Below are 16,826 nucleotides of genomic sequence, written 5' to 3' on the forward strand. Positions count from 1 at the left end.
AGAGTTCCTTCAGGATCTGAAAGTCCACTGACTGACTGCACCTCAAATACACATTGTGCTCTTTAGTGGAACACACTGGTGAACGTACATTGCGCTACCACGACTACTGCAGATGTGTTTCAGCCATCTTTTGCTAATGTCATTCACGTCATGCACACTCAAAAACAAACGCGGGACTGCGTTGATGTGGCAATAGAATAGGATCGAGGAATATACACTCAATCACAGCAGCTTTTAACGTCAAAAACAGCAAGCTGTATTAAAAGGACTGACCTTTGAGGAAGAGCCAGAGATTTCAAAATGGAAAAAGCCATTCGGGCTGTCTCTGAGTCTGGACTTCAGTGATTAATTAGTCAGGTGCTAGTGTTTCATTATTTGTATTAATTTATGGATACTATTACTATATTATTACTGTGTGCTGTGTTTTTCTTCTTATTCAATAAATCTTAAGTAAGAAATCCGTTATTCACTTCCCTCAGTGCAGCACACCTGCAGAGCAGCTGCCCCACAAACTCCAATTCTACGGAATCAAACAAATAAAAAGGGTACATTCTGCCATTATAATACGCTCGTGCACCACAGAGTGTCTCCCCTGCCGGGCAGCTGACAGCCAAAGAGTCATTCGAACTGAATGGCAGCAGAGCACTAGTGTCTGCCCCCGCTGACAGTCAACACCAGAGCTGAGAACGTCTGACCACAGAAATGAGCTGCACTCCTCCATCCCATTGTTCAGCATCTCACTGCCCAGCCAATTAGCTGGGTTGCACCACCCACTTCGTTTTCTTGAACCCTCCCTTGATGGAGAATAAACTGTTCCACAAAGACCACGTGGTTTGCAGACAATTACCAGACAAGCCAATGGTACAAATGCATCTTTTCAATAAACTGTGTGGTCTAATTGTCCCATTGGTGACTAAGCAATTGTTACCTGACAGGTAGGAAGCTTGTTAGCTTGCTTTGTTTCCCCTTCCATAACCCTTTGATTATTAAAACGTACAATCTGGGGAGCACAAGGTCATGGGGGAGTAAACAGCACAGCACTGTTATAGTTGATTAGTGCTATCCTGGTAGCTTTCCAGTCATAGTGGTGAACTCACTTGTTCTACAAGTACTCCCTACATTGCAAAGCTTTTAAGATCAGATATTTTGCAAAGATATTTGTGGTGTGACCACAATAATGTAAACACATTGTTGTAAGCCTTCAAGGCTTATAATAAATCGAAATGTGCTACTTTTTGTTAGTGTTTGTCTTGGGGTGGGGCTACAGTAAAGGCCATGTGCTCATCACAATTACAAGGACATATCAAGTCGGGAGCATGAATGTGCTCATCAAATTTTCACATCATTTAACAAGCTAACTATTGATATTTCTTATGCACAGGGGGAAGTGTTGGCCTGATGGTGCTGCTCAGGAGGACACCACAATAACAACAATTCATCAACTGGGGACCAAGAATATCCACAGCAAATTCCATGGAAGTCGAGCACCCTGCACTCAATGGCTTCAAGCTTTAGGGTATTTGTATAGTTGAGATTGAAAAATGCGACATTTCAGAAGCTTTCACCTTTACCTCTGGGATGCTACCAGCCTCCTGCACCCCTCACTCCTTAAAGGATGTAACGAGGACAGACAAGCATCAGGGGGAGAAAGAATTACCTTTTCACTTTCTCGATCTTACCTGTAGTGAGAAGACACAATGCAGGCAGAGAGCAACCATCACCATGGCTAGCAGCACGCTGGCCATGTTGCGCATGTCGCCCAGCGACTCCACCAGGGGAATGCTTCCAACTTGCCAGTCGTAACACAGCACGATGGGGGCCAGCAGCAGCCAGGCATTGAAGGACAGCAGGTAAGAATAGGTCAAAAACCTGGGTAGAGAGAGATGGGAGGAGTAGAGAGAGAGAGAGAAGATGAATTTAAGGTGATTTCAGTGGGGCAACAGTCAGTCATTTTAATCATTATCACTATACTATAGTGTTTGGCAGTTTTCCTTGGGATGAAATGAACAGGAGGCTTTCTGAGGTTAAATATTGATTGGGAGTAATTCTATAGTCTGACAGCTGGAGCCTAATCAAATAAGTCTATGCCAAGTAACAGATTGTGCTAAATGCCTGAGTGTGTGCTGCTACTGCTTTTGCTTTGGTCATCTCTTTCCTCTCCCTTTCTCTACATTTCTCTCAGTGGGTTCAAGACTCACATAGCTGTCTGGAGTATTGATCTGTCCACAGTGTTGCAGCTATCTGCTTTAGTTCAAACACCCAAGGAAGGGTCAGACAGACAGCCACTCGGTCTGGTCCAACAACTGAAATCCCATCTCTGTGTTTAACCCATTGCAACACATTAGGAGCAGTGGGCAGCCACTGGACAGCAGCCGGGAGAGCGTTTACCTCACATACATGTTTGGGAGGTGGGAGGAAATCTGACTACCCGCAGGAAACACTCACAAGCAAAGACAGAGCATGCAAACTCCACACAGAGAGGACCTTCCATGGCTGGGAATTTCTTAACAATCTTATTAAGCGATAAATGGACAAATAAGGGAAAAAGGCTTGCATGATTCTGATTTCAGGATTGTCTACCTTTCTACTAAGTGCATCATATGTATTTCTAATCAATAGTTTGTAGACCAGATGCCATGCTGGACCTGCTGGTGGTGCTGGAGAAAGAGAGAACCGTGAAAAGGAGATGTCGGGCATTTTCAGCCAATTATATATATAAATGTTGGACTCCATGTGTCGAACAGCTCAGAGTACATCTGGCTTGTATGGATTGTTTGCTGAGGTTTTTTTTTTTTTTTAAACCCTCCTACCCCTGTGTTTTAGATGTTCAAACACATCTAATTCAAATGAATGGGTTGTTATTGGTCTTGGCAGAGCTTGATGATAACCTGAGGGGCAACATTCAGGTCATCACATGTCCTCCCCGACATAACAGGTGTCATATCACTAGCGATTACTTTGGGGTCTCTGCAATTCGAGTATTTACCCTTTATTTTGTTTGTTCATGCATGGTGTGATTGCTCCTCTGGAAGTGTGATCATCTGTCTGTGTATGAATTGATACTAGATGCTAGATTGAAGTGACAGAAGACCAGAAAGTAAGAGTAAGCTACTTCTAATATCTTCTACTTCTATAACCATATGCCAGCGGTTTGAATAAGAGTGTTAGGGAGATTACATAAACACCTTTTCTGGTGAGATAGTAGAATGCATTGAGTGAAAAGTAAGATGGTGAAAAGGTCTTCCAGTAGGATTATTGAAATTACCACTGAGCAGAGTTAATCTTTTATTCCCTACCTACCCCTGCAATGTGAATCCTAATGTCCTAACTAATGTTTTCCATAGTAATAAGGATGGATTGGCCAACACATGGCCAACATACTTCCACTTGCCACAAAGAATATGGTGGTCATGGACCATTTTGTTGTTTGCCAACCATAAGAGGGGGCAGAAGACCATTTCCATTGTTCAGCAGTTGTGGGCACAACATGTTTGACCATGGGTATTAAGGCTTGGCTCAGAGTTGGTATTCCAATTAATCCCAACAGGGCTGCATGGGGTTGAAGTCTGGCCCCTGTGCAGGCAAGTCAAGTTGCTCCACATCAAACTGGGAAAACCATTTCCTTATGGAGCTGGCTTTGTGCAAGGGGGGCACTGCCATGTTAAAACAGTAAGTAGTGCCAAAAAGTTGGATGCACACAATTATATGTAATACAATTATATGAAATATAATTGTACGCTGTAGCATTAAGATTTCTCTCTCGCTACCTGAATAGGACTGTCCATATAAATATAATATATATAAACATTAGATAGGCTTTACTATCTTGTTTTAATTATCGAAAGTCATTATTTCATCGGCCATTATTGTAAGTCGATTCTCCCCTCTGAATCTGGTTACAACACAAAAGGCACTGGGCTAAAGTTGTCATCGATTCTGACAGAGGCTTTGTTGGACTGAACTCTGAACAGTCAGGCTATGAAGACCAGTCTATGATGAAGACCAGCCGCAAGGTAGCTATTGATTTCTTCCAGGATATTCTAACTGAAGAATCTGAAACTCAATGTGGCTGAAACGCCATCTCCTGACAACCAAGGAAATAGTAGGGGGTGGGGTCCCCTCTGAACACAATGGGATCATGTCTAGAAGACGAAAAGGAGCCAGCAGGGCTCCTACCTCTTCCCAATCCCTCCACTTTGTTCCCCTGACTTCTGTCCAGATTGGCTATTAAAGAGAGTGACGGCTGGAGAGAGACATGGAAGACAGAGCCTAGAATAAACACAGACTCGGGTCAACAGGGAGACATGCAGAGGAATTGCACAGGTTCTCTCTTTAAGCTCTCTCTCTCACACACACACATAGAGATAAGACAGCCCTCCGAGGTGGAGCTGACAGGCCGTTCAGCATGCAGCAGAATGTTCTCCACCTGCAGTCATCTGATGGGTCTGGGCCATAAATTCAATTCCCTGTTCCACAATTTGCAAGGTCCTCTAACCACAAATTATCACACACCCACGCACGCCTGCATACATACACACTCGACACAGGCTCGCAGACAGGAGAAGAAAGAACACAGGGGGAAAAAATAGTGAGGGATCAGGGAGCCAAAAGAAAAAATGAGTAATTTGTCAGGTGGTGCACACTTTCCTGAGTCTCGTCTGATGAGAAAAAGATCCAGGCTCCGGGTGTGAAGCAGCACTGTTCTACAATTCATCACACACATGTACAAAGTGTGAATATCCACAAAACTACTACAGGTACTGAATCAAAAAACCAAAAGTCAGACAAAAAAGATCTGCACGCTGATAGCTATCAGCAAATTTAATTTAGCAAATCAATGTTTCAATCAGAGACAGAGGTCTTTGTGAGGCAGGACAAGCAATATAACTGTATATAGACACAGACACATTCATTACTCAGGTGGTTGTGATCTGCGTGATAAAGAGACAATCTACTCTCAGACTGGACCATTCGGAGCAGGGGTTGAACAAACTGTGCCTCTACGGAGAGGGCAAAAATAGAAAGAAGGAAAGAAGAGTAATATCATACAAGAACTTATTAGATTACATCATAGATTTGGTAAAATGTAATACATAAATCATACAAAAAGTAAACAATGATCATAGATTACTACATAGAATCAAACTAAGCTCTGGAATCAAACGCAGCTATGACTTTCATTTGTTTTAAGATTTAAAATCTTGTCTATCTTAATTAAAGGAAAACATTTTAACACCTATCTGTTGCACAGTATTTGCACAGTGAGGACCATAGTCATTTTTTGAGAGAGCAAGTAATTAAGTAATTCATGGTGTCATCTGCATAGTTGTGATAAGCAACTGTATTATCTTGCATGATTTGGCCTAGAAGTAGCATATGGAGGGTACCCTGGAACAAATCCTGGGGAAAGATGAGACCATAAGTCATTATTAGCTTTAAAAACCGTTTTTTTTTATGATTCCACCTGCACACTGTCAGTTTGGAATGGCAAAGACAAGAGCAGGATAACTGGAACAAGGACACGCTGACAGACACGAAGAGAGGTGATAGGGGAATACTGGTGGCTCAGCTAGACATCATGGAGCAGATATAATGAGAGAAGAAAATGAAGGCAAGCCGGAAGGACAGAGCAAGGGATATGAGAATCCGCTATAAATTTCCCAGGTGGCCGAAGTAGAGGAGAGCCATTTTTCACTGCTGCCGTGCTAATGACAAATTATATGCTGTCTCGCCAACGATGACAAACAGTGACAGAACTGAGACCTCACTATTCTCTGCTGGCACCCAAAATCCTTACTACTACACCAAATCATATGATTTTATTATCTCCTACTGACTCATCAATAACTTCTATTTAATTCGATTTTTCTGTCAGTACGACAAGTTCCCACTTGGGCTCGTATAAAGGATCAGAGGTAAAGTTGACTGAGCTTTTACTATATTAACCTTCAGCCTTCAGAGTGTACCTGATCACCACCTATTCTACGATACCTGTCAAAAATATGGACACGCTTTCTCATTCAACAGCTTTTCTTTATCTTTATTATTTTCTACAATGTAGATTCATATTGAAGACATCCAAACTATGAAGGAACACATATGGAATTGCATAGTAAACAAAAAGTGTTATAAAAACCAGAATGTTTTATATTTTAGACTCCTCAAAGTAGCCACCTTTTCATGAGCCTTCGTGAGGTAGTTATATGGAATGGTTTTCAATTAACATGTATTCAATGTCAAGTGTTACTTTGAGGCATTTCTTGCCTTCTTCATTTGAGACCATCAGTTGTGTTGCACAGAGGTAGGGTTGGTGCACAGTTCTATACAGTGATTAGCCCTATTCAGCTACTGTACTAATCCATGTTATGGCAAGAGCCACTCAACTAAGGAAAGAGATAAGACAGTCCATTATTACTTTAAGACATGAAGGTCAGTCGATCCAGAACATTTCAAGAACTTTGAATGTCCTCAAGTGCAATCGCAAAAAAGATCTATGACGAAACTCCCTCTCCCCCAACGAGCTATTAACCTTGGTTACTTGACTCTATCCCATCTCACCCTCTTCAATCTTCTCCTTCTGACTTCCTTCCTTTTTTAATCCGCCTCATCAGTACCAATTTGACTACGGTCTTTTATTCAAACAATCTTAAAGCACCCTCTGTTTTCTAATTGCTTTGAAAGCAATCCTCTTTTAACCAAACCCTCAACTAATCAACCTATTTAATGTGAAAAATTATAGCGCCGTCTTTCTTCTGCCACTTCTTTCCAAAACACTTGAGCATGCTGTCTTTTCCTAACTTCCTGCAGACTTCCACCACAATAACCTTAATGCCCTTCACCAGTCTAGTTTCAAGGAGGCGGGCCACTCAACAGAGACTGCCCTCCCCCTCGTCACAGAGGAACTCTACGTGGCTAGAGCAGCCTCCCTTTCCTCCATTTTCATTCTGCTGGACCATTCAGCAGCCTTTTTGACACGGTGTATCACAAGATCCTCCGCTCCACTCTCAAAGAACTGTCAGTCTCAGATGCCGCACTTTCCATGCTCACATACTTACGGGGTAACTTGGAAAGAATCTGTATCGGAAACTTGTAGTCTCATTAATGGGGTCTCTCAAGTTTTCTGGTTCCCTCCTCTTTTCTCTGTATGCAAAGTCACTGGGTATTGTTATTCTCTTACATGGCTTTTCTTATCACAGCCATGCCGAAGACACTCAACTAATTCTGTTATTTTCCCCAGTCTGAAACCCAGGTGTCAGTACAAATCTCTTTGTGTCTGCTGACATCTCTCACCGGATGTCTGCACATCACCTGAAGCGAAATCTAGACACAACTGCTATGCTTTCCAGTCTCCAATCCACAACCTCTCCATCAGCATTGAGAAATGTCTCCATCTTGGACAAGGAACATTGTTCTGACACTGGATGACCGGCTGTCCTTCACAGCGACAACCTAATTCTGTGGATTCATGCTTCACAACATCAGAGGAGCGCGTCCATTCCTCACACAGAAGGAGGTGCAGGTTCTCATCCAGGCTCTTGTCATTTCACATCTAAACCCCTGCAACTCACTTCTTGCTAGTCTTCCTACATGTGCTATCCATCCTCTGCAGTTCATCCATAATGTAGAGCCCAGCTGGCCTTCAGTCTATCCACACTGCACTGCTCCTCTGCCCCCTGCACTAGCTAGATGGTACCTACACTATTGCTGCAAACGGCTCTGCACCATCCTACATCCAAGACATAGTTAAGCTATGCACCCTAGACCATCCACTACACTCCACTGCTCGCTACTGCCAATCAGCTTGCTACTCCCTCACTATGACAGGGCCGCACTACCGTTCAGTAAAATCCCAACTGTTTGCTTCCCTGGCTCCACAATGATGCAACAAGCTCCCTACTGACATGAGGACAACAGAAACTCTTCACATCTTCTGTTGCGGACTGAAAACTCATCTGTTGAGACTACACCTTGGCCCATGAAGGAAAAAAAAGAAATGAAAGCAAAAAGTTTGCAGAGTCCAAGGTGGTCCTGCCAAAAAAAAAGAAGGATGGTCAGTGGTAATTTACCGGTGTGGCTGCCAAAACCACCACAGCTACACTGGGCCACGAGACAGAGCCTTCTGTGACTACCAATCAGATGGCCGCCAATGTAGCCCACCTAAGTGTTCGTGACCAGACCTTCCAGACAAAAGGAGAACAAGCAGGGATAGAGCCAGACTAGAAGCCATATTAAATTTGTCCGTTGGACCTGAATGGGATCCACAAACCAACGTTACAAAAACACACCTAAAGAGACAACAACCAACAAAATGAAATTAACAAAACAAAATGAACTTAAATCAGAAAGTCACTTTGTTGCCGCATTTAAACACTTGAATTGTAATTCCTCTTATTTTAGAAGATTTTTTTACCAAGTTGCTTGTGCACAATTATTTATTATTTTGATGATAAATAACAAGTCAATACATTTATATATATGTATCTATATATTACATTAGTTCTACAGTTAGCAATGTTTAAGTCAAGGCTAATATTGCCTTACATATAGAAGAATGATTCCAGCCTCTTCCACATATTGAGGCATACAGCTTATTTATCAAACACAGATTTCAGGTCAGTATCTGGACTGAGAAGTCAGATCGGTACATCCCTAGTTATCTTTGGATTACTGTATGGACATTCCCAAATCCGAAGCCTGGGTTAAAAGAGAAGTCCGTACCAAACTTAAAGCATGGACTTACTCTAGCATGGGCTATGGGACAACTCAGGTGATTCAAAGGAGTACAAGAAGTCCTGGTGTGCGCTCTGGAGAGCTATCAGCAGAGCTAAGAGACAGTACAGTGACAAACTGGAGTATGACAGGGCTCCAACACCAGACACATGTACGCTGGACGAAGAATTACTACAGACTATAATCAGTGTTTATGTAATGTCTGCACCTCTCCGACATGAACTGAACACCTTGTGTTCACGCTGAGCACAGCTCACCGGCTTTGGAGTTACAAAAGCCCAGGATCCCTTCCCACTAGACCAAAGTGTGCAGATTTTGTTTTCATTTTGCAACACTGTGTTGTCAAATGACAAATAAATGACTTTGGTACCTTAATACCTTGATGTGAAGATCAGGTGGTACCTGTTGTCACAGACATTCTCAGCTTCTTACTTCTCTAGTCTATCGTCTCTGCATTTCTAAAACACCACGACTGTCCCTGATCCCCGAAAGACCAAACCCCTCTGAAGGTCTGCCGCCCAGTGCCACTCATCTCTAATATGAAGAGGTGATTTGAGTTAGTTTGTTACCTCCTCTCTCCCTGACTCACCTCATCTACACCAATTCACACACAGGTTAACAGCCATCGCCCTATCCACACTGCCCTCTCTAAACTCAGAGGTCTGGGACACCACCCTGCGTGACTGGATCCTGGACTGCCAGACAGGCAGGCACCACCGCATCCTCCGCCCTGACTCTTAACACCCGCCCCCTCACTCAGAGCTGCGTGGTCAGCCTGCTCCTTGACTTCCTGTTCATGCGCGATTGCAAGAGAGTCAGCAGCTTGAGGTTCCTCAGGGTTCACATCAGTGAGGACCTGACCTGGACTCATCACACAGACAGCGAGACAGCAACTCTTCTTCCTCCGCAGGCTGACTCCATGATACTCTGCATACTCTCTGTTCATCTCTGTATATTTGATACACCACTGTATATTCTGTATATTTATAGGCAGGTGCATTTACCTGCCTACCTTCCTATATTTTAGCTGCTGCACTTTTTTAGTTTGTTAACAGTTTATGTGTATTTATGTGTTTTAGATTTTAATCTAGTTTTTTCTTTACGCATGTGTTTAATACATTATGTAAGAGCACTGCTGGAAGGAGCCTGAGATTCAAGAAAGTCCTTGCCACTTCTCACTGCTTCTTGTAGTTGTCGAGAATTTCACAAAAAGAACATGACCTTGATGACGATGACGATGATGTACCAGAGGTTTTATATCCAAATATTAATATCGGTTATTATCTGTTCTCTACTCTTCCTGTAGTCAAATATTTCCTGCTCCTGAAAAATCCTGAAACCGGTTGTGACTCGATGTATGTGTGTGTGTGTGTGTGTGTGTGTGTGTGTGTGTGTGTGTGTGTGTGTGTGTGTGTGTGTGTGTGTGTCACTGACCTGGTAAGCAGGTGAGGTGAAAAGGAGGCAGGGTTGTCCTGTTCGGAGAAAAGAGGCATGGATCCTCCCATCAGCCACAGCCTGACCGACATGATGATCACCACCTGGAGGGAGACACACACGTCAGCACGGTCACTGCAGCAGGTTTCTGTTCGTGGCGGCGTAATATAATGATATGATAGATCATTTGAAGTGTGCACATGGCAGGACAGCAAGTGTAGCGATGAGCGAAGATGTATTATGCAACAACAACGCTACTAAAAATGAAAAAAATTTCATGAATTTCACAGCATGCTGAAATGAAATGAAACTAAAGACTCCCTGGAAAGTAGGAAAACTATATATTTATCCATCTTAAAAAAACTAAATATGCTTTACTTTGGAAAATGGCCAGCAGTGCAGTTAATAGACAAGAATAAAGAATGCAGAACCACCAGGGTGGGACATTTCAATGTAAGACGAAAACTACTCACATAGCCAGAAATGAGGCAGGCTCGTTTGATGAGAGGGCTGCAGATGTGGAGGAGGTCCCTGAGTCTGGATCCTGACAGATGACTGGGGGACACACAGACATACAGAAGGTCAGTCACACTTAAGTCTTCTCCGTAATGCGTCTCACCACGACCACGATGAAGGCCACAAGCCGAAACCTGATGACAATTAAGTCGACAGTAAAGACTGACAAATAAGTTGTTGCTGGGGGTTTTTGGCCTCTTCGGGCTTAATTCAGCTGTACAATACAATCAAAATATCACAGGTTTGAGATCAGAGAAATACAGAGGATTAGACGTCAAGGGGGTGCACGGGCCTGCAGTAACAACTCGTTGCTGTTAAAATTGGTCGCCTCTTTCACTGTGACTGTGACTACACGAAAGTCTATTTTAAATGGAGTGTACAAACACCCCCACAGTGTGTTCCACAGAAGATTACATTAAAGTCTTACATTAATGAGGAGGGCAGAAATAAAAAGGCTACTTTTTTTTTCCCCCCCCAACTTCAGCAGTGAGTTAGCAATAAGAATGCTTCTTAACAAAAAGTAGAGCTTATGTTTCCAAAATCAGAGTGACTGCATTTAAACGGGAACAGTGGTGTAATTAGCGACACAATAACTGTAAGATGCATCGTGTCATTTACTTCCTTTCATCTTTGCAAAAACTGTACTTAATACTTGTGAGCTGCTGCTTGATCCCATAGACGTGCAGTGACTGAGCTCAACTTCCTGTCCACCATTCCTTCATGCAGCTTGCAAAAACTGAAGTAGGGATCCGTGACTTTGTCTGAGGACAGCTTTGACTGGGAACTACACCCGAACTACACCACTATGTAAACACGAACCACGGCAGCTGCTGGCGGCGTTGACTCAAGTTGGGAAAGGTAAAGCACGAAGAAGAACTATCATTTTTTGTGATTTTACTGATCACAGTGAAGACAACACCGGATTTCTCCACATATGCATAACAACAACAACAACAAGCTGCTGCTGTTGGGACAATTGCAAGAACCAAGCTGTTAGTCGCTGTAATCCTGCTCTGTAGACCGGCAGCACACTAAATGACTGCTGTAGAGTTTCTTGTCATGTGAACATCACATTTTCAATTCTGGTGAGAGTGCCTTCTGTTTTAATGTCCCTAAACTGTGGAACTCATTACCACTGGATGTTAGAATTGCAAACTCTACAAGGTCTCTATTAACAATCCTGTTATTCCTTGCTAAGAAATGCATATTACTGCGATGGTCGGCCCCCCAGGTCCCTATGGTCAATATGTGGATGTCTCAGATATCAAATCTTCTTCCTTTGGAAAAATTGACCCACAATCTGAATCACAAATCGAAAAATTTTGGAGACTCTGGACACCTCTGCATACTTTTCTACAAAAACTCTGACTGTAGCTCCATAGCACAATAATTCAGTATCTCACTGAAGGATGCAATGTTTTTTTAAAAAATACTGTCTGATATGTGGTTGCACTTATTTCTGTAAAATTCTGTATATTGTATTGCAGCACACGAAGTTAGTTTTGTGGTGGGTGGGATTGTTTTGTTTTTGTTCTTGCCTTCCTGTTTGCTTGTTTGTTTGTTTTTTTAGTTTATTCTTTTTATTATTACTATTATTTGTACATACCATAAAACTCAATAAAAAGAATATAAAAAAAGAATTGCAAACTCTATTTGTAAAGGGAAATTACAACCTTTTTAATCCGTTATTTCATTTGGGGTAATGTTACAGCCTTAGTTTTGAAGTTCTGATCACTGGTTTGTACATTATTTTCATCCTAATTATCAATTCTTAGCATTTTATCGTGGTGAGTTTGCTATGTGATGCACTTGTGACAGCATGTTTGTATGAAAAACGCTACATGAAAAAGTTGAGACACTGAATTGAGTGTCTGTGCCAAAAAATTTTAGCTTGTTAGGGGAACCTTAGAAACATCAAAGAACCTTCTTCTTCAAATTAGCAGCATGAAATGTATTTGAGGCAGTGCTTCTTTGACAGAAAAGAGGAATAACAAGAAAAATGCCGCAGTGCTAATTCACATCAGTGCTACAAAGGTAGCAATGAAAGTCATTTAGCAGCGTTGTTTGCTATAAAAGAGATGTGGCGTTCAGTACTTTGATATGTGGGTTTCCAAAGCTAACTGAGCTCCAAAGAGGCTGAGCACCAACCGTAGGTGCATCAGTCAACGAAAATAAGCTAAATTCTTAAACACCCCAAGGGAAAGAGGAAGAAAGTAGGGAAAATACATATCACAAAATAAAAAAATTGGCTGTAATTGAAGCTTATTGACAACAAAAGATTACACATTTTCATTCAGTTCAAAATGGTGTCCTAGAGGTTAATAAACTGGGATTTGTCTGGCATGTCATTCCTCATTTCTCTCTCTCCGTTTGTCAACTTGTCATTTAGAAAAATGTGTAAAAAAAGAAAAAAAAAAGTACTTTATGCACAAGAAAATCAGTTTCCAGCAGTTACAGCTCCCTGTTTATGTCTTTCAGGGTCTGAAGTATTTCAAAGTTATGTAATATAAAATATAAAAAGCTGAAAAGCTGAAAATCCTCTCATTTAAAAAGTAAGAACCAGAGAAGATTTTTGCTAGAAAATAAATGACTTTGAAAATAGTTGTGAAGGATTTTTTGTGCCAAAAAAAAAAAAGCATAGAGATTTTAATTAAGTGAATGGCCAGCTGTTAGAAAGTAGGTAGAGTTTCATTTCTCTCTTTCATTCTTCATACAACTACTTCTGTCATGTTTTTTGTGCGTACAACTGAGTGCAACAATGTTCTACTAACACGTATTGTGTGTGTTTCCCCTCTTCCCTCCTGTCTTAAAAGCTACAGTGGAAATTACTGAGCTTTTTTGTTTTTTTCTGTATGTATTTCTGAGCTGTGAGGAACCAATGAGCTTGGAGCTGATGGGATGGGAAAAATGGAAAGCATTGAGAGACGGACAAACGAATTGTTAGTTTTGGTTATTTCAGGGTATTTGTTGAAAACTATAGAATAAACCCAGGTTTAATACTTGAGCTACACTGAACTAGAGACATCAGCAAGCGGTCACTGATTCAAAAAAATCTTATGATTGCAAGACTGTTCTCTCCATCAAAAGTCTTAATAATAATGATAATAATCCATTTTATTTATAGGAGCCTTTCAAAACACCCAAGGACACCGTACAAGACACTTTCTCATCTTGACTTTCAGATTAATTTCCTTTTTTGTCCACTCACTCCATAATTCAAGATCCTGTATGTGTCTGCTTTCCTGCAATTTAAGGTAACAAGTCTACGAGGTCGCCAGCCATTCGCTCATATTTTCATCGATCCAACCATCCAGCCAAGGTCAGTCATGAACTCCCCTCCCCCCCCCAGACCACACAGTCCTATCCATTAGCCCGAGGTAAAAACTAAAGACGCTGCTCTGCTTGCAGGAAAAAAAGGCAGCAAGAGAATAAGATGAGAGGGAGGGGATCAGACAGATAGGTAGTGAAAGGGAAGCATGGAGAATCCATTCAACGCCCCATCACTTTGAGATGTTCCCCTTGTGTAGAGCTTTCAAAGAGGCAGCAAGAGGAGAGATCTCACAGGAATTCGAACACATTCAGTCTGTCTCACACTCTGTCTCGTGCGTTTCATCTCTGCCTCTTTCTCCCGTTGCTCTATACTCTTTTTCTCCTTTTCTATATTTGTCTTTGACAAAGTCTTTGCTCTGTCTGTTCTGCTGAGGTTTGCGGCGCCAGGAGACAGAATGACAAAGAGGAGTCAGACTGTGCAGACGCTGCATTTGCCTGCGCTACCGTGAAAGAGTTAGGTCCCAAAAAAAAAAGCGAGGCTGTTTCCCCCACTGATTACTTGTTTCTAGAGATACACCGTGCACTTTGTATTTCTAATGGTCTTAAAACTCACACATACGCTTAAACGTAAAAAAAAAAAAAAGTGTAAAGTGATGTGCTCGTAAAAAGAAATTTAAATCATAAGGAAGGAGATGTCAATATAGCATCGCTCATATAATGAGTAAAAGACAGCTGACATATGGGTTTGCAATTCAGTATCAGTAAAAAGGTCTATACTATTTTGTTTTTTCTCCTTTTTTCTTTAGGATGATTGGTAGACGTAGAGTTACATCAGCTGACCAGTGGCTGTTTGAGCTGGGAGATGTTGAGAATCAAATCCTTGAGGGGCCAATCCTCCCTACGAGCAAGCATGCATCACTCTGTGCTTGTGTCCTATCACAAAGTTAGAAGACCGGATGAAGTTAAACTCTACAACAGTAGAGCATCTTTCAGTTTTCATCATTCCTTGAAATATGCTATTGCTCCACAGGGGAAAAAGTCTGTTTAGTTGAATGCAGTGGCTAAAGCAGCAGATCCAAATTACGGAGTTTATGCCCAATTTGTCTGGATTGCAAGCATGTGGTTCCCTATCCATCAAGCAATCATTCAGTCAGTCATTCATCCATTCATTCATTATCTATACCACTTATCCTTAAGGGTTTAAGGGTGGCTGGAGCCAATCGCAGCAGACATTTGGCCAGAGGCAGGCACATCCTGGACTGGTCGCCACTCAATCAATCAATTAATCAATATATGAAACATCAAATCAAAGTTTGATCAAAGTTTATTGCTAAAAATGTAGGCACAAAGTCAGCAGGAGCAGCAGATAGGGCAGTTCCATTCTCTGCTCCTGCAGTCCGAGTCCTGATTGAAATATCCTTCGGCACGAACCCCAAATTGCTCCATGTGAATGTGAGCGAGTGGTTTGTCTGCGACTGATGAGCAGGTTAGCAGATTGCATGGTCTGAATGGGTGATGCGAATGCAGTGCTACAGCACTTGAAATGGTAGAGAAGACTAAAGGCATTATACAAATACTGTCCATTTAGGTTGGTCAACGGAGCACATTTGCTGGACAAAGTGTGAATGTACCTTGTCTGCACGAGCAAATCCACTAATCGCAGGGTTTGCTGAAAAACTTCACCGTTTAAATGCATTAATCGCATGTTACATGTATCCGACACCCAGAAACAACTGATGAGGCATACTTGTTTTTCTACTCTTTTGTAGCTTATTTATTTCATGAGCTGACAGCTCAAAATACCGGGTTCGAACCATCAACTTAATACGCTTGAATGATTTATACGACAAGCACATCGATCTTCACTGAAAGATTCAAAGTACTAAAATCGGGCAAGTCATGTACGGAATGTCAGCTAGTTAAAGCTGATTGAATGTCACGTCATTTCAACCAGACCAAAGTCAATGGCAGCTAAAAGTGATAAACCCACTATCTGAATGTTTTTTTTTTACATTGTCCATTGATAATAAGTCACCAGTACTAAGAGAAATGTGCCAAACACTGGGTGAGCATTCCTTTCAAAGCCCAACTGGCTTGACAGGCAGTTTCATCTGAATGCAGTGTCCCGCTCAGTTGTCCAACCGCCGTCACTGTTTATGTGGTTCCACTGTTTTGACAAATGGCAAATAAAACAAGAGTGAGGAAAGATTAATTAACCGGCTATCAGAACCCTATCCGTTTCTAATGTATCAGCTGGCCATATTCCCAGACTACAGAAACTACAAGGCTTACACAAATATTAAAGTGATTGCTTATTATACTTTACAATACGGATCAGTGTATGTACTATAGCAGTGGCTCCCAAACTTCTTAGAACCATGGCAACCCCTCCCAGTGATTCTTGTTCCACGGCACCCACAGGTGTGTGTAACCTGTCAAATAATGATAATGTCTTTATAAGAATTTGCTTGAATAAACTGTGAAAACAAATAACAGATGCAATATTCGTGAACTAAGTGAAACATACAGACCCTTTCTCGGTGAAGAAGAGCATTCTTAACTGGTGTGAATTATACCGAGTACATGTGTGTACCTGAATGGGAACCATCACTGTGATTCTGATGTCTTTATTACTTATTTTCATATATTTAAAAAGGTATTAATGTAATTGCCACCTGTTTTCTGTAGAGAAATATAATTAAAATCTACAATAATGAAATAGCAATGAACAAATCTGGTGGCACCCATAAGGTGCCCATTCATAAGGTGTCCCTGGGATCCCAGCACTGTATCATGTGGACATTTGGAGCAGTGTTTTGCAGCATTAATCATACATGTAAAGTATTTAAAACAGAAAGGCCATATCAAATTACAGT

The 16,826-nt window shown here is 41.6% G+C and overlaps 1 protein-coding gene across 1 annotated transcript in view; it reads right to left on the bottom strand.

The window, feature by feature from the left end:
* tmtc1 (transmembrane O-mannosyltransferase targeting cadherins 1) overlaps window positions 1–16,826 on the bottom strand; it is a 119,434-nt gene that overhangs the window by 40,718 nt on the left and 61,890 nt on the right. Inside the window, exons 5-7 of the mRNA XM_070853952.1 lie at window positions 10,638–10,719; window positions 10,165–10,268; window positions 1,680–1,869 (exon numbers count right to left, since the gene is read on the bottom strand). Of these exons, the coding sequence (XP_070710053.1) occupies window positions 1,680–1,869; window positions 10,165–10,268; window positions 10,638–10,719 (376 nt within the window). The remainder of the gene's footprint in view (window positions 1–1,679; window positions 1,870–10,164; window positions 10,269–10,637; window positions 10,720–16,826) is intronic.

The sequence above is a fragment of the Pempheris klunzingeri genome, chromosome 22 (assembly GCF_042242105.1).
Source record: "Pempheris klunzingeri isolate RE-2024b chromosome 22, fPemKlu1.hap1, whole genome shotgun sequence".
NCBI classification, from domain to species: Eukaryota; Metazoa; Chordata; class Actinopteri; order Acropomatiformes; family Pempheridae; genus Pempheris; species Pempheris klunzingeri.